Genomic DNA, 19,221 nt, shown 5'->3' on the forward strand with positions numbered 1-19,221 from the left:
AAATCTCAAATAATTTAATTTTCTAAAACCAAATCTTTTAAAATAACTTTTTAAATAAAACCTCAGATTTTATAAAATTTCGGCAGCACTTTCCCTAAAACTCGGGCTTAGCCACCCTTTTCGGGTCCCAACTGAACCATTTTCAACCTCTTTTCAATCATTTCTAATAACTCAAATTCATCATTCAGTCACTCCAAACAATCATAAATTATTTATAAATACTCACTATACTTCCATGGCATTCATAGTTTAAAACAGTTAATTTCAAAATAAAATCTCCTACCTCAATTGTCGAACCCATAAACTAAACGCCTCAAAGAAATCCTTTTCTCTCGGCTCACACCCAGCAACAGTCGCAACCACAGCTTTATCCACTATCTCCGTACGAAATCAAAATACTCGAAGCTCCGGAGAAGCTTTCTGACCGAGCTGCCGAAGAAGAAAACGTCCGGAATCGTCTGTGCCTCCTAAAACTCCAGTTGGCCGAACTCAATGGAAAGGGAAGCTACGTCATCATCAGCTTCCACCGAACAAAAATAACGTCAATGTGTAGAGGAGGAAGATATGAACACTTTTACCGGATTAGATTTTTGACTGGAATCACGAATTACAAGAAATCGAGCTCGGAAGCTCAAAGAAGTTCACGGTTTCTCTCTTCTCTCTCTCGGTTCTTTCTTTTCTTTCTCTCCAAATGCATGTTCGGTGATGCATGAAGAACAAAACAAAGATATTAATGATGAGTGGTGATTTGTGGTGTTTAGGCATTATAGGTGTCAAAGTTAGAAAAATAAAAGAAACATGTGTCATGATGATATAGGTTTAAAAGAAACATTAGTAAGAATTATATATATGTACATAGTTAAGCATGCAAGCCACGTTTTGGCTTTCTTTATCTTAATTCCCTTAAGGCTTCGGCCAAAGGGAAATAAATATATAAATATTATAAATATATAATAATAATAATAATAATAATAATAATAATAATAATAATAATAATAATAATAATAATAATAATAATAATAATAATAATAATAATTTTCTTTAAATAAAATAATAAATCACAAATAATTCATTATTTAATTTTTAAAAATTTGGGGTCTTAGAGGGCACATAGAGCACAAATTATGGCAATGAAGGAGAAGGAGTTACAAATTCAAGTGGCAATGAAAGAACAAGAATTACAAACTCAAAGGTATATAAGTACTTTTTTCGTCCCCAACGTCTGGGATCGAAATCAAAATCGTCCCCAACCTTTTTTTCTTATTAAAATCATCCTTAACGTTACAAAACGTTATAAAATTGTTCTTTTTTACTTCAATTTTAGTTTTTTTACCAAATTACTCTTCATTATTAAAAAATTATAAAATAAAATAAATAAAAAAAAATAAAAAAAGAAGAAGAAAAGGGGGTGGGGACTGGGGAGAGAAAGAAAGGGGGGAGGCCGTGAGAAGAAGGGGGGAGGAGGGGGGAGAGAAGGGGGACCACCGCCCTGCCCTGCTGCTTTGCCATCCTGCCGCACCATACCGCACCGCCGCCCTGCCGTCCTGCCGCACAGCACCGCACCATCGCACGATCATCATCATCATCATCATCATCATCTTCTTCTTCTTCTTCTTCTTCTTCTTCTTCTTCTTCTTCTTCTCCATACCGCCGCACCACCGCACTGTCGCCCTGCCGCCCTGCCGTCCTGCCGCACCGCACCGCACCACCATACCACCACTTCTTCTTTTTTTTCTTCTTCTGTGACTGTGAACTGGATTTTTTGAGAAATTTCTGGATTTTTGGTGAAATTTGTTGTGAAACATTGTTGTTGCTAAAATTTGAATTTGGAATATTGTTGTTACTTAATTTGTTGATTATTGTTCAAAGTGCATGTTGCTTAAATTTTCTGTTGATGATGATGATGATGACCATGAAGAGAGCGGCATGAGGAAGGGGGTGGGGGTTACGGTGAGGGGGTGAGGGGGTGAGGAGGTGAGGGAGTGGGGTGAGGGGTGGGGGGTTATGGTGAGGGGGCTTCATGGTGGTGGTGGTGGTGGTGGTGGTGTTGGTATTGATGGTGGTTGTGGTGGTATGTTGTTATTGCTGTTGTTTGGTGTTCTTGGTATTGGTGTTGGTTGGTGTTGGTGGTGGTGGTGGTGGTGGTGGTGTTGATGGTGGTTGTGGTGGTAATATTGGTGGCAGTGGAGGTGGTGGGGTGAGGAAGGTAAAGAGGAGAATGATGATGATGAGGGTATTTTGGTCCAAAAATTCGGGAAAGGATAATTTTAAAGCGTTTTTGAACGTTGAGAATGATTTTAATAAGAAAAAAAGGTCGGAGACGGTTTTGATTTCAACCCCAGACCTTGGGGACGAAAAAAGTACTTATCCCTTAAAGAAATGGAGATAAATGCAAAAGAAAGAGAAATGGAAAGGATGGCTAAGGAAAGGAAAAGGAAAATGGATATGCAAATACTTAATGCTAACACGTCTACAATGAGTGAAAAACGACGAGCTCTTCATAGGATTGCATGTGAGAAAATAATCGCGAAGTGGTTTACTTAATAGTTCCTTGTATTCGTAGAGTTACGTAGTATGTTCTTAGTTTTATTGTGTATTACTGGTATGTGATGTAGTCTGTTTTATTCATTTCTGATGTAACTTTTCAAATTAGTCAATATTATTGTGCCGTTATTATTCATGAAAGTGACCGTGAAGTAGCCGTTGCAAAACTATCCGTTAAGTAGCCGTTGTAAAACTAGCCGTTGAGAAGTAGATACTTGTTGCAGACACACTTATAAAATCAACTAGTAATGACTTTGCAAATCCATTTCAACTCTTGTTTCTCACCTCGAAAGAGTACTAAAAATTACATAGAGCAAAGATTATGACTAGAAATTTTGATGATATGTTTAATGAGGTTTTGTATGGCAAAAGAAGACGGCAAGATAACACACTCATAGATAATTGGATCGATGAGTGTTTATTCGAAGATTTAGAAGAAGAAGATATCGATAGAAGCTCTGTCCCAACTCCTCGTAGATGGATCAACAGAGATCGAGAAGCAGGACATGATCGCCTTTTCCAAGATTACTTTGCAGATGAACCGGTGTATAATGCTGACATTTTTCGACGGAGATTTCGAATGAGAAGACATGTGTTCCTTCGGATAGTAGATGCTCTCTCAAACGTCTATCCGTATTTCCAATAGAGGATTTATGCAACTGGAAGAAGAGGCTTGTCACCACTCCAAAAATGCACCGCTGCGATACGGATGTTAGCATATGGCGTAGCAGCTGATGTTGTTGATGATTATGTGCGCATAGGCGAGAGCACTACAATTGAATGCTTGGAAAATTTTGTTGAAGGTGTCACTTTGGTGTTCGAGGATGAATACTTGCAGAAACCAAATCCGAATGATGTACAAATGGCAGAGGGTCGTGGCTTTCCTGGCATGTTGGGTAGTATTGACTGCATGCATTAGCAATGGAAAAATTGTCCAAAGGCATAGAAAGGTATGTACATGAATGGTTATTGTGGGGTTTCAACCATAGTACTTGAGGTTATAGCATCTTCAGACCTTTGGATATGGCATGCATTCTTTAGAGTTTCTGGTTCAAATAACGATATCAATGTGTTGGATCGTTCTCCAGTGTTCGATGATATTCTAAATGACCGAGCTCCGGAGGTAAATTATACTATTAATGGTAATAATTATACTGTGGGATAATATTTATCAGATGATATTTATCCTGAATGGGCCACATTTGTCAAATCAATCTCAAAGCCACAAGGGGAGAAATGCAAGTTATTTGCACAATACCAAGAAGGGCAAAGAAAAGATGTGGAGCGAGCATTCGGAGTATTGCAAGCACGCTTTGCAATTATACATGGTCCAGCTCGCTTTTGGGAAAAGAAGAAGCTTGCCAACATAATGAGAGCTTGTATTATATTGCATAATATGATTGTTGAGGATGAAAGAGACACTTATGTAGGAAATTTTGCTCAATGCTTAGAGTATGATGATGTCGAAAATGGCTTATCACAACCTCAGCTGGGAGAGGAAGATTTTGCACCATACCATCAATTTCTCCAAAGAAATGCCTAACTTCGAAATAGACAGCAGCATAGACAATTGAAAGAGGACTTGATTGAACACATATGGCAATTTCATAATGCTTATCGTCAATTATAGAGCTTAATTATGTTTTTCTTTGTATTAAGTAATTTTACAAATTAGTGTAATCCCGAATCATATATTGTGTATTATTGTTATATATGAATTTATTTAATATTAATATCTTTTAATAGTAAATTATTTTTAAATTTATAAATTTAAATAATATTATTGAAAAATTAATTACATTAAGTATTTTAATTAATTAATTAAGTGGGACCACAACAGGGACTAAAGTTAGTTCCTCCTAATGGAGAAGAGAGAGATGCTTTGAGTTCCTATTTACTGTTTATGACGCAAAAACTGATGTGGAGTTACTTTTTATGATACGTGGGCCATAAATAGGGATTGGGATGAGTTCTCTACTGGAGATGGTCTTAGCACCTCATGATCGTACTAAAGGCTTAGGTGTTACTTACCTTTAACCCTTTTTATTTTATACTATATTATTTCATATTGAGCCTTCGCGAATACGAATCGGAATTTTAATCAAGAAAACGAAAAGTCTTTACTTTTAATCACTTAGGCAAAATGATACATATACCTACATAATCACCTAGTATTATATACAGACATATACCAAGATTTTTAAATACAAGTCCTATCCCTCTAAAAATCAAAAACAATAAATGGCGAGGGGAAAATCCAAGGCAAAACCAAATACATAAGATACGTATACATATGTACATAAAGCTCCGTAGTTCAGTCGCGGCTCCACACGAAGGATTTCCGGGCCTGTCACTGAAACAGAAGATCTGTAGGGGGTGAGAACATCGTCCTCGCATGTTCTCAGTAGGGATAGCGAATGCCGTAAAAATATATAGAATAATATATAAATAATTAACTCATAACCCAAAAACAGTTTTCTTTATTAAACCCTTGAAATCCTTCTTAAGTCTTACCTAAAATCGTGTAAAACTCTTTTTTTAAATCACATTACTTAAACAAAATCTCCATCACATTAACAATTCCTCATCTCTTAACAACATTCCTCAATTATCGCAATATCTAAATAAGCTAGCATCGCAAATAATATACCTAAATCCAATCTACAAACATCAGCTTCCACCACATTATTAAGTACACAGCACAAGTAAAATGTCCAATCAAACATACAAGCAAGTCACCAAGACAACAGCACAATCACAAATTAACAAGATAAACAACCACAATCAAATGCAAATACGCAAACAATATGATGCATGCCTTTCCTATGCAGGCCATGAGCTCACGCGTTGGTTGTCTACCCGCAACCCGACGTTAGTCGGAGCGAACCCCGAATATGGTTTCTTACCGTGTCAGTCAAGCACAATTATCATCATGGACGAACCCGTGTCAGTTAGGATATTTTGGCATCATGGTAGAAACGGGCTATCAGTTAGGCGAACATTCCTGCATTAGCAATCTTAGGCTATCAGTTAGGCGGGCACTTTCGCATTACCAACCGTAGGCTATCAGTCAGGTGGACAATTCCGCATTAGCAACCTTAGGCTATTAGTTAGGCGGGCACTTTCGCATTAGCACTTTGGCACAAGACCTATTTAACATACACTTTTCAAGTATCTATCTTATTCATTCTTTCTCATTCTTTTCCTCTTAAGTATCTATTTCCTTCATTAGTTCTCATTTCCTTTCTTTTTATTATGCCTCCACATCATCAATTACATACCCACACCTCTGCATCACCTACATTCTTAAACATACCTCCGCATCACTGCTTAATTACAATTTATACATACATCCGCATCACCAAATAATCAATTACACATCCGCATCACCACCTATTCACTTATCTATCATAACCTTAAATCGATTAGTTTCTAAATAACCAAACTTCGTAACGTTTAATAAAAATTCTTTTTCTTAATAAATCGAACTCAAATTATAACTTAAAACAAAAATATTTTTTCAATAGATTAAACTTAAAACATAGTAATTTTCTTGATAATTCAAAAATCAACTATTATGAACCCTAAATCCAGTTTTCTTTTAAATAATACTTTAAGCAAAGTTTCGGTGTTTTGCAAAAACTTCTGCAATATTTTCTCTAAAATTCAGGTTTTGCCACCCTTCAAGGGTCCCAACCTAACCACCTTTCAAACCCTTTTCAAAACATTCCCAAGTAACAAATGATTTTCAATAATCACACCGTTCAAAATATTAAATAAGTTTTCAATAATCAAATCATTTTCTTTAAAACTACGCTTCTTCTATTTCAATAAAATTCATCTCCCTTTCAATTTTTTTGCTATTAAAACCAAAGAAAAAAATTCGCACGTTCATTCAAACTTTACAAAACCTTCTGACCATGTTCTTTTCACATTCATCATTAACCAAAATCACTTTTTCGTTTGTTTTTACAAAAACTCAGACGGAACCTCCCCTTAAGACTCGACTTCACCACCCTTATGGGCTCCCTCACTTCCATAACTTCTCAACAGTTTACCAGCCTTCTATCAGCACTTTTCAAACATAAGATTCTCAATAAACGACATATGATTCCAATCCTTGTAAAATCATTTATAAACTCTCAAAATTACTACTTCTAATTAAGAAATCAATTTTCATTCACTCTTATAACCAAAAATTCAGTCACAAACACAGCCAATCATTTACAACCAAAAATCCAAACTCAATAATATTATAATTACTAACATATTTGTAATTATTTACTATACTTTTGGGCATCCTTAAATTGAAAACTGTTAATTTTAAAAATAAACCCTTACCTCCATGTGAAATCAAAATTAACAAAAGTTCTGGAAAAGCTTTCTGACCGAGCTGTTGAAGAGAAAAGCGTCGTGAAATTGTCTGTGCCTCCTAAAATTCCAATTGGCCGAACTCAAGGAGAAGAGGAACTACATCACCATGAGCTTCTACCGAACAAAAGTAACACCAGCGTATAAAGAAGAAAGATACGAATACTTTTATCGTATTAAATTTTTTATTGGAGTTATGGATCACAAGAAATCATAGCCAAAAAGTTGGAGGTTTTCACCGTTTCTCTCCCTCACTTGGTCACTTCTCTTTTCCTTATTTCCTTTCTTTTGATTCGATGACAAAGTAAGAAGGAAATAAAGCATAAGGTGATATTAATGATGATGATGATGGTGTTTAATGAAAACAAAGAACATGTGTCATGTTAGCATATATATATATATATATAAAAGCCACGTTTGGCTTTTTTTTATTTCCTTAATGGTTCCTGTAACTAATAATAATAATAAGAAGAATAATAATAATAATAATAAGGACAAATCATATAACTAAGCCAATGGGAGCAAAATATTACATAAATCAGTCAAACCAAAAGATAGTTCATCAATCAACCAAATCACATTTTTATGTAGTTCGAACTAGGTCAATTCGAACTAGAAATACATGTAATTCGAATCACCTTGATTCGAATTACACTTTTGCACGAAACCCCAAGTAGTTCAAATCTGGTTGATTCGAATTACTCACTTTTTGCCTCTAGCAGTAATTTGAATGGGGTTGATTCGAATTATACTAGATTCGGTTATAAAAGGAGTTCGAACCCACCTTATTCGAATCACTTTTCCATTCTCAAATCCCACCAGATCCCAGAGAAAGTGACCCAGATTCGCTCCGACAAAGGCTCGAGCAGGATACTAAGCCGATGGGAGACGATCCAGAAAGACTATATCGTTTGGATGGAGTTGCTCATATTGCTGGGGTCATCAACGACGAGGTTAGTAGTTAGAAAATTTTTTTCTGGTATATTTTAGTGGTTTTGGCTGTGGTTTATGTGAGTGGTTTTGCATGTGGTTTATGTGAGTGGTTTTGCATGTGGTTTATTTTAGTGATTTTGCTTTTGGTTTTGTTGGTAGTTTATGTTAGTGGTTTATGACTGCGGTATTGTTAGTGGTTTATTATAGTGGTTTTGTTTGCGGTTTTGTTTGCAGTTTTATTGGTGGTTTATGTTAGAGGTTTATGTTAGTGGTATTCGAAGTGGTTTTGTTAGTGGTTTTGCATGTGGTTTATGTTTAGGGTTTAGGGTTTGGTTTATATTAATGATTTTGCATGTTGGTTATGTTAGTGATTTTGCATGTGGTTCATTTTAGTGGTTTTGTTTGTGGTTTACTTGGTGGTTTATGTTACTGGTTTTGATAGTGGTTTCGAAAGTGGTTTATGTTAGTGGTTTAGGCCTGTGGTTTTCGAAGTGGTTTATGCTAGTAGTTTTGCACGTGGTTTATGTTAGTGGTTTATGCATGCGGTTTTGCAAGTGGTTTATGCTAGTGGTTTTGCATGTGGTTTTTGTTAGTGGTTTATGTTAGTTTTTTCTGTTAGTGGTTTATGTTCGTGGTTTATATTGTTAGTGGTTTCTGTTAGTGGTTTTGTAAGTGGTTGTAATTGTGCGGTCCAATTTATGTGCAGCCCCAGTGATGCATCTCGAGTATTCGGCGGCAGCAGGGCATGCGACTCGACGAGAGGTACGTTCCGTACCTGCAGATGGCCGGATTATACCATCTTGCAAGGTTGAATGATAGATGGTTCAGATTGGATGAGCCTCTTATTAGTGCTTTCGTCGAGCGGTGGCGTCCGGAGACGCACACATTCCACATGTCATTCGGGGAGTACACGATCATACTACAGGACGTGGCGTACCAGCTGGGCTTGCCGGTCGACGGACGTTATGTCAGTGGTTGCTTGACGGATTTCCAGATATACATCCAGGGTGGCCGTCCAGCCTGGGTGTAGTTCTAGGAGTTGCTTGGTGTGTTACCTCCTGCGAACCAAATTCAGAAGTTCGCAGTGAACTGCAGCTGGTTCCAGGAGACTTTTGGAGAGTGCCCCGAGGGAGCTGACATGGAGACAGTAAGGCGCTATGCTCGTGCCTATATCATGATGCTGTTGGGCACTCAGTTGTTTGCCGACAAGTCCGACAAACGTATTCATATCAGATGGCTACCCTACGTGGCTAGGCTTGAGGAGATGGGTGCCTACAGCTGGGGGGTCGGCAGCACTAGCATGGTTGTACCGCTGCATGTGCCAAGTGGCCAACAGACATGTGGTGAAGTTAGCTGGCCCGTTACAGTTACTTCAGTCTTGGATCTTTTGCGGTTTCCTGGGTTTAGACCTACTGGTATGACACGTTCAGCTGGCCTTTGGCCTCGAGGTACTGTTGTAGGACTTTTCTATTCTGAGTTAAATTATTTAATTCCATGTCCGCTTATAATGTTATACCGTTTTGTCATACTTTTATTTTGTTATAACACTGATGTGAGTTGCAGGTGGTCAGATCACAATCCTTCCGGTAGCGAGAAGGGACCTCGAGTTCAGATGTGGAGGATGAGGATAGACCTCTTACAAGCCACGGATGTGAGTATACTAATCGCTTAATTTAACTTAATGAACCTTTCATAGTTCACATCACGATATGGACTAACATTGTTGATATATTTCTGCAGTTTATCTGGATGCCGTATAACTCTCCCGACGTCCTTCAAGTTGTGCATCCTGAGGTGTTGGAGCCTCGTCATATGGCGTTATGGCGGTGTGTGACGTTGTTGATTTATTTTGCTGCGATAGAGTGGCATCAGATTGACCGGGTGTTACTGCAGTTCGGCGGAGTACAGCCCTGTCCCCAGCCCGCCCTGAACATCGACTTCTTGATGTCGAAGGATGGGAGAGGCGGTGGTCGTTAGTTCTCGTACAGTTTGCAGTTCTGGCATCTTCATTGGGAGATCCGTGCGGATCACGTGCTCCGGTTTGATGTTGTCACAGACCCGGGTCCCTCACATGACTTCCTGGACTAGTGGCGTCAGCATGGAAAGAGGTTCTTGTCACCAGAGATGTACCTGGGGGATCCAAGAGCCCTGCCTATTCCTGTTGAGGTGACACAGAGGGGTGTCGGACGAGTTCCTGAGATGGACCGTGTGGACGACGTTCCGGATAAGCGGTGGGTTGAGCGGAGAGCTCGTGTCGGGACCCGACGGAGCCAGCGTGAGTGGAGTTGGCTGGACCAGGCTATGGAGGAGGGTGACGCGGGGGGTAGGGGTGGAGGTAGACGACGAGGGCATGGAGGCCGGCACAGAGAGCCTGCTGCAGTGGACGCTCACGGTGATCATGGTAACGATGACGACGATGGTGATCAGCGTGGGCCTGGTGGGAGACTCACTGTAGGTCATGCTGGTGTAAGGGGGTTTTGGTGCTCATCATGGAGGTTACGGTGGAGAGTGGTACGGTTCCGGTATGGGAGTTGGTTCGACCCATCGTGACGGTGGACTTGGATCAGGGTCGCTCGGCGATTACTTCGTTGGTGTCCCCACTGACGACCACACACTTCAGGAGAGTCAGCCATGGGTTAGTCCGGGGACGCTATTTTCAGACTTGCTGGCCAGTGATGGTCTCGATGCGGATTTTGGCGGGTCACACTTCCTAGATGAAATCAGTGCTATTATGCATGAGGATGATGCCGCACGTCGGCGGGGTCAGATGACGGGGACACAGGCACCATTAGATGTCGATCTGAACAAGCCTCCTACCGTGCCTGCTCCTGACTATTTTGCATTGGGTGGTATCCCTCCTTCCGCCTATACTGCTGGGTCACATTCAGTTGTCGGATTGTCTAGGGCACCCATCCGTGGAGAGTCAGCTCCTTCAGGGTCTTCCTCACGACCGTTGCCAGTCCAGCCTAGGCCACCTGCACAGGCAGACCCGGATGATGACATCGAGGACGAGGAGCCGCTCATCCGGAGAGGCAATAGGACACGGGTTCCCCGTCGTTACAACATTTAACATTCTTGTCCAATTCACGTTCCAGCACTTTTATTTTTGAATTCAAAGTCCTTTGATTTAATCGAAGGCATTTTATTGCTTTATTTAAATTCAATGCAAATTATTTCAAATTCAGTCAATTTATTTTCGAAGTCTTTATTTATATTTTCAGATTTTCTTAAATCTTGTCTAATTAAAGGGTCTTTAATGTACTTTTAGAAAACTGGTACTTGTAGAGAGGAGTAGGTTTTGCTCCCAAACCATTAGATATTGAACCACCATCAATTTGCTAAAAATCGACAAAACATAGGGTTTTCTCTATCAGGAAAAAAGAAAATTTGAAGGAACAAGAACAAAGCTGCAAAGAAAATTGTGTTATTAATTTTAAAAAGTACGATTATTTTTTTTGTGTTTAATAAATAAAAAAATTATGTATTGGTATTTTAAGGGTAATTTAGATTGATAAAATAAATGAAGTTTAAAATTATACAAATGTTCTAAATTTAAGGTTGTGAAAATTAAACTAATTAATGAATTGGTAGAGTGATTAGTTCAATAGTTTAATGGTCTAATCAGAATTCAGATAAAATTCAATCGGTTTAATTAAATATAAAATAAAATTATTAAAAATTTAATATATGTAACTATTGATCATTGTCTAGTTATTCCATTTTCAAAAATAAAATTTCTAATTAGCAACAATCACAAACACAAACTTACATAAATTAAATAAACCAACAACTAAGTATGGATTATTAAATATAGATTTACACCACATGCAGCATCAAAACACAAAAGCAACAATTGCATCTAGCATCAGGAGTTTAGAAGACAAACTCATAAGTCAAAATCCATACAATTAGAAATAAAATCAACAATCAATAAAATTAACAAGGTACCATCAACAATCAACAAAATTATTTCAAAAGAATTAACCAAGGTTGCAAAAATTGGACCGGTCAATAAACCGGTGAGGTCACTGGTTCAATAGTTTTTTAGTTCGATCGGGGTTCAATTGGTTTAATTAAATATTAAATAAAATTATTAAAAAACCTAAAAAAGTAAAAATAATTTTAAATATATAAATTCAATAACTTCTAACTTAATAAAATTTAAAATTTCACATAATAAATTATCCATAACTTAATATTAGAGGTTCACAAACAACTTCAGACATCAAAGTTTATAAAACAACTTCATATATCATTAAGGAAGAGAAATATAGTGATACTAAGAATTTGAAAAGTGCCACGTTCAACTCTTAAGTAGCAAGTTTAAAACCAGAACAATTTCTAGAAATTTGGGCAACAAGTAGCAGCAAAATATAAGCACATGAATCCAAAAATTGCAATTAACATAAGAAAAGCATGGATTGCATGTACAGAGGTAGCATCAAACTTAATTTCACAAGTACAATTCAGCAGGGCAGCAGGTAGAATCAGGTCACATGAAACAGAAACAGCACAACAATGATCACACCAACATCATTCAGCAAACAAGCAGTATTAAGCCATGTTGGATAATCAAGAACGGAGCAATTATCAGGCCTAGAATCCTCTAACCACAACCTAACTACCTAACAGCATATATATCTATCTATCCTAACAAACAGAATTAATCAGCAATCTAACTAAAATTAACAACAGAATTAATAAAAGAAAGTAAAGAAACAGAGCAGGAAGCAGGGATGAGGCAGGGGACCTGGAATATAGCAGAGACAGACTGGGAAATGGAAAGGGGAAGAAGAGCAGAAGTAGTGCCACCCAGAGTTGGTGGTGGCCGGCTGAGCTCACGGCGGCGCAGAGAGCGGTGCAAGCGGCGGCGCAGAGAGCGGTACGAGCGGCGGAACGATGCAGGGCAGAGAGATTCAGCTTCTCTTTGTGGCAGTGACAAGAGCTGAGGGGCAGGGGGCAGAAACGTTCGACGGGAAGAGGAGAGGCGAGAAGAGAAGAGGGAAAGTAAGAATGGTGGTCAGCTTGCTGGACGGTGGGTCGCCGGACGGAGAGCACGGAGAGAGAGGATCGGTGAGAGGCGGTGAGAAGAGGGAAGAAAATTAGGTAGAGAGGGAGGTGATTAATTTAGGGTTCAGCAGCTTCGTTTAGTTTAGCCTTTCTTTCTTTTTTTTTTAAAGAGACAAAACGACGCATTTTAGGGGTATTACTTTCAAACCAAAAACCCGCTAAAAAACCAGACGATTTTGTCGGTTCACCGATTAACCGCCGGTTCGACTGGTTTTTTCACCGATTTTTTGTCAAACGGTTTCTGGCCTTATCTAGATCGGCTAGGTGACCGGTTTTCAGTTATTCCAATTGAACCGGCCAGTCCGATTCGATTTTCAGAACCATAGAATTAACTCAAAATTAGAAGAACAGTGGACTTGAACAAAATCATCAAATAAAGGTGAGAGCAGGGTTGCTACCGTGAGTAAGCAACCGTCAGAGGATGAAGTTCAAAGCAAGATCCCTACTGTGAATAAGTGAGCAGTGGAACAGAAGTGACAGCTTGGAAAATTTTTAGTTTTAACTCTTATGCCACCTTAGAAGGCTATATTTTATAATAACTTTTTCAACATCAAAAGTTTCGATAATGATTCTTTATATGCTAACGAGTTAAATGATGATTTTTAAAAAAAATTTCAAAATCGTTTATTTTTTAAAAATTCATAAGTTTGTAAAAATGTAGATTTTCTGAAATTTAAAGTAAAACACAAAATTTGAATTTTTGTTCTTATTTGTTTTGATTTTTTAATATATGGGAGTATTTCCTATAAATTTAATAAAGTTAATTTTAGTAAAGTTAATTTTATAGAAAGGAAAAAATACAAAATAATAAAAGAAGAAAAATACTCATACGTAATAACCATCAAACTTTGATGGTGAAGAAAGAGGTCCTCATATTACGGGTGATTTACATGACAGAAGTTCGCTTATAAATTTAAAAATTTCTCATTTTATTTGCAATCAATTCATCCAACAAAAAAAATTGTAATCTCGTATATTCTTTGAGAGATTTTCTCTTATATGTAGAGATAGGTGTATTATCCTTTTATCAAGAGAGAGTATTATTATAATTTCCTTGCAATAGAGAGAAATTGTAATTCTCAAATAAATTTATTTTATACAAATTTTTTAATTTTCATCTATATATTTTGTTACTTTATTTGTCTAGTACCTAACAGTGGTATCAAAGTCAAAGGTTTCCGATCAATAATTTTTTTTCTTTTGCTGTGAGTTACCGTCTAAAAAAATAGCAGCAAAGTATGAGATTCTAAAATTTAGTAGGAGTAAATTTTTCTTATGGAAATTGAAAATAAAGACAATTTTGAGAAAAGACAATTGCGTGGCAGTAATTGAAAGTAGACTCATTGGGATTACAGATGAAAATAGAAAAAGATGGATGAAAAATGCCATTGCAAACTTAAACTCGACACTAGGTGATTCATTATTGTCAAGGATAGCAAAGAAAAAGGCAGCAAAAAAAATTTGGGATGTTCTCACCAAATTATATGAAATCAAGTCATTTTACAGCAAGATATTTTTAAAGAGAAGACTTTATACTTTTGAATAAGTGAATTAACATTGGCAACAGATCATATCAACAATCTAAATACGCTATTTTTTTCACTCTCATTGTTAGATTACAACATAACAGAAAACGAACGTGTAAAACTTCTACTTCAAAGTTTACCAGATTCATATGATCAACTCATTGTTAACTTAACCAATAATATTTTGACAGGCTATCTTTTCTTTGATGATATGGTTGTTGCAATTCTTGAAGAAGAATCTAGGAGCAAGAATAAGAAAGATAGATCAGAGAGTTCAAAGTAAGTAAAGGCGCTGTTGATGACGAAAGAGATCAATGAAGTGTGGTTTCAGTGAGAACCAAAATAGACCAAAGTCACAAGAAAAGAAGCAATTCAAATGCTATCATTATGGTAAGAGATGACACTTCAAAAAAGATTGTTGGAACAATAAAAGTATAGAAAAGGTTTCAGAAGAATCAAGTTCTCAAGGATGTGTTGCGAGTACCTCTGATGATGGAGAAATCTTGAATGGTGAAACAATTGGTTCTAAAGGCAGCAAACAACTTACTAATGTTTGGATTGTTAATTTAGGAGCAACCTGACACATGACTCCTCATCATGAATGCTTTTGTACATATGAACAAGTCGTCGAAGGATCTGTGTTCATGGGAAACGATCATGCCTTAGAAATTGTTGGAATAGATACTGTCAAAATAAAAATATTTGATGGTTCTATTCGTTCACTTCAAGGAATAAGACACGTGAAAGACTTAAAGAAGAATTTGTTGTCGATTGAACAATTGGATGAACTTGGTTGCAAGACCCATATTGAAGGTGGGATCTTGAAAATTGTTAAAGGTACTCTTGTGATAATATAAACAGAAAAAATTACAACAAATCTAGGCGTGCTTATGGGAGATACTTTGCAAGAGGTAGATGTATCAGTTGCTTCAGTAAGCTAAAAAGAAATTACAATAACATGGCATTGCAAACTAGGGCACATGTCAGAACGAGACTTGAAAATTCTTGTGGAACATAATCTCATTCCTGGGTTCAAATTGGTAAACTTGCCATTTTTTAAGCATTGCTTTACAAGCAAGCAACATAGATTGACATTTGATAGATCAACTGCTCGGAACAAGTACATATTGGAGTTGATTCATTCTGATGTATGAAAATTGTCGAAAATGTCTCTAGGAGGAACAAAATTAGTAAAGCTAATTTTTGAGAGTTTTTTTTTCTATATATAGAAAGAGGTATATTCTCCTTTTATCAAGAGAGAATTATTGTAATTTTTCTGTGATAAAGAGAAATTGTAATTCCCAAAAAAAGTTATTTTATACAAATTTTTAATTTTTCATCTATATATTTACTGCGTCATGTGTCTTCTACCTAATATTTTTTTATTAACATTTATATATATTTTAAAGTTAATAAAGAATAAATAATTTGTACAATGACTAAATCGAATTACTGTAGATAAGTAGTAAATAAAATCAAACTAATTTGATTTATATGTAAATAATGTATTTGATTTAATTTATACAAAAATATTTAAGACAAAACGTGTAATCATTATAAATTTAAGATATTTGTATAATTTATTTTATTTATTTTATCAACATAAATTATCCTATTTTTAGTTTTGAAAAATTAAAAGTAGTCTTACTTTTTAAAGTTGAAAATTGTAATATTAAATATATACATTGACCAAATATAATTTTTATAACCTGTGTTTATTAAAAATCGTTTTTACTTTAATAATCATGCTATGTATACTGAAATTATTAATTATCTGTATAAAAGATATATTGGGATACAAAATATATATTAAAAATAAATTAAATAAAATATATTTATATATAAATATATAATAATTAATTTAATAATTATTTTTAATATTTACTTAGCTACTTTTATAAAACCAAAACTATAGCTGATTGTATAATTTTTTAAATTATCTTTAAACATTTAATAAATTCAAAACTTTACAAAACCAAATATTCTTAATACTATCTTTTTATTTCAAATTAGCGTCTTTTTTATTTTATTTTATTTTAATTACAGATTAAGTATTATTTTTTAATTTTAATATTAATCAATTTTTATTATCTATTATATTTTTTAGTGTTAAAAAAGAAAAAATGAGATGAATAAAATTAAAGAATTAATAAAATATTTAAAATATTTTAATATGAAAGGGACGGAGTAATATCGTTGATTAATATATAAAAAATTTAACGAAAATATAGTGGAACAAAATGAAGTGTGGACAATTAAAAATGATGACAATTTAGACGCAATAAAACCACTCAAAATTAAGAGGTGTGATCGGAGGCTTCCTTGGAGGGAACATGTAGGCCCCATCAATACCGAAATGGGAAAAGCCTTGCGGTAGTTGCCACACAGTCAAAACATCGTCATTCCTTCACCCTCTCTGGCCTCTTCCATCAATCATGCACACACGCCACACTCTTGCACTTTTCAAATTTTGATTATAAAATACAATTTGTATTCTAAAAATAGCCGGTATGTACCATATTTTTTTATATTTTTATATATAATTTATATAAATTATTAATTTAATAATTAACTTTTATATGAATTTAATATACAGACTAAAGATTAACTTAATATAAATCTAAGTTTTATTTAAAAATTTATTATTGATTAATATATTATTATATTCATATTATTGTGTTTAAATTTATAATCATTTATATTTATTTTGTCAATAATGCTCTACATTCATATAAAAAATTTAACTAAGTCATTCAATCACTTTTTTTATTAACATGGTGCTCTGTTGCTAGGGTTTTCAAAAGTTTTGTTAGAGTCTGCAGAAAATCATTATTTTGCTAGTCAAAATCTCTAATGTTAACGATAATCACAATGGCAGCGCCTGCCGCCTCACATGAAACGGTTTAAGGAAAAATTGAATTCGAAGAGGAACAAATTATAGTTTTTGCAGATGAGGACATCAAAGAAGGATTAGATGCATGTACTAAAAGTTTGATCGGAAGATTACTGGCGGACAAATCATTCAATGCAGGAACATTAGAGGCTGCTCTAAACACAATATGGAGACAACTAGAAGGCTATCGCGATTTAGATCACGGAGGTAACAAATTTCAGTTTTTCTTCAATGATGAAATCGAATTGCTCAGGGTGGAGAAAGGGACTCCTTGGCTATTCAAGAACTATATTCTAAATCTGAAAAGCTAGGAGGAAGATTCATTGATTAATAATGCAGAATTCTCTCATGTCCCTATATGAATAAACTGTCGGGTTTACCGGAGTAATGTAAAACCAAAGCATTGAAAAAAAGGGTGAGAGAGACACTGAAAAAGGTGATGGATGCTGCTGTATTCTCTATAAAAGAAAAGGAGGAGAGGATTTTAAAATTTCAAATCCTCCTAGACATCACAAAACCATTGAAGAGGAAGCTGAGAATCTCGGGAAGCAACAATAAAATTATTGACCTGCAACTCAAGTACGAGAAGATTGGTAATTTTTGTTATTGTTGTGGGTGCATCGGGCATGAGATCAAGGCATGCTCAAAAAACCTTGCGAATATAGCACAAGGAGAAGAAGAAGAAGCGGAATGGGGAGCATGGCTAAGGGCAGACCAATTCAGTAGGCGAGTGGAGGATCAAAAAGAAAATACCAATCCAAACCAACCCAATGCTGTGCAGGGAGATAGAAATAAACAGAAAAAATCAACCTCGGTTAACCTGATCAGAGAATTTGCAAGTCTCTCTGTTCAGGACCGAAGCTAACAGAATAAATAAGATGATCAAGAGGTGCAAAGTGGCCAAAAAATGTTAATAATGGAAGGGTATAAGGGGAAAGATAAAAAATGGGTGATGTAGGAGACAAGGACAGCAACATAGTGGCACACTCAATAGAGCCAACTCTACCCAAACCAGGTGACCGATGCTTCACCTTCAATGCAACAGGAGGTAATGGGGGGGGGGAGGAGAAGAGAGTAGGAAATGAAACCTGAAGCAAATAGATAGGAAAAAACACAGTTTTCAAACTGTTGCAGGTATTAAGAGGAGACCTGGAGGATCAGGGGAGAGTATATGTGTTAAAAAATTTTGTCAGGAGGAAGGAGAAGAGCTGAATAAGGGAAAGGGTGCCACCCAAAAATTGGCACCCACGGAGGGATGAAAATGATGATGCGAAATTGTCAGAGTTTGGGGAAACCCCTGCCAGTTCACAACATCAAAAGGATATCTAGATCCCATTCCCCTGAGGTATTATTTCTTTATGATACAAAAAATAATACATTGATAGTGGAGAGAGTGCTACGGAGGGAAGGCTTCAAAATTTTTTTTACAGTTGATCCAATAGGGCTGTCTGGAGGATTAGTAGTGGCATGGAAGGATGAAGTGCGGGTTCACATCGTAGAACATGACCAGTTCTATGTCTATTTTTCTATAGAGGACCAACAAGCGGATTTAAAATGGAATATAATAGGAGTTCATTTGCTGACAAATGAGACAAGTAGAAGGGATCAATTTGCAAAACTACTGCAGATAATAGAAGGAGAAAGTGAAACACTGGCAAGAATAGGAGACTTTAATGCAATTAAAAATCAAGAGAAAAAGGAGGGAGGAAGACAAAAATCCAGCAATTCAATACAACAGTTTCGAAATTTCATCAATGAAGGAAGGCTAGTAGACATTGGTTATGAGGGAGATAAATACACTTGGAATAATTGTCAATTCGAAGAGAATCATATAAAGGAGAAATTAGACAAAGCTCTTGTTACAAATGAGTGGAGAAGTGAATT

The 19,221-nt window shown here is 36.1% G+C and overlaps 1 protein-coding gene across 1 annotated transcript; it reads left to right on the plus strand.

Moving 5' to 3' along the window:
* Nucleotides 1-2,866: 2,866 nt before the first annotated feature.
* Nucleotides 2,867-3,463, plus strand: LOC148581629 (uncharacterized). The gene is made up of 2 exons (XM_088492958.1): nt 2,867-3,088; nt 3,191-3,463. Exons 1-2 carry the CDS (start codon nt 2,867-2,869, stop codon nt 3,461-3,463), a joined length of 495 nt encoding a protein of 164 aa, XP_088349084.1.
* The last annotated feature ends 15,758 nt before the right edge of the window (nt 3,464-19,221 follow it).

Source organism: Arachis ipaensis, chromosome B10 (genome assembly GCF_059453495.1).
Source record: "Arachis ipaensis isolate K30076 ecotype BB chromosome B10, ASM5945349v1, whole genome shotgun sequence".
NCBI classification, from domain to species: Eukaryota; Viridiplantae; Streptophyta; class Magnoliopsida; order Fabales; family Fabaceae; genus Arachis; species Arachis ipaensis.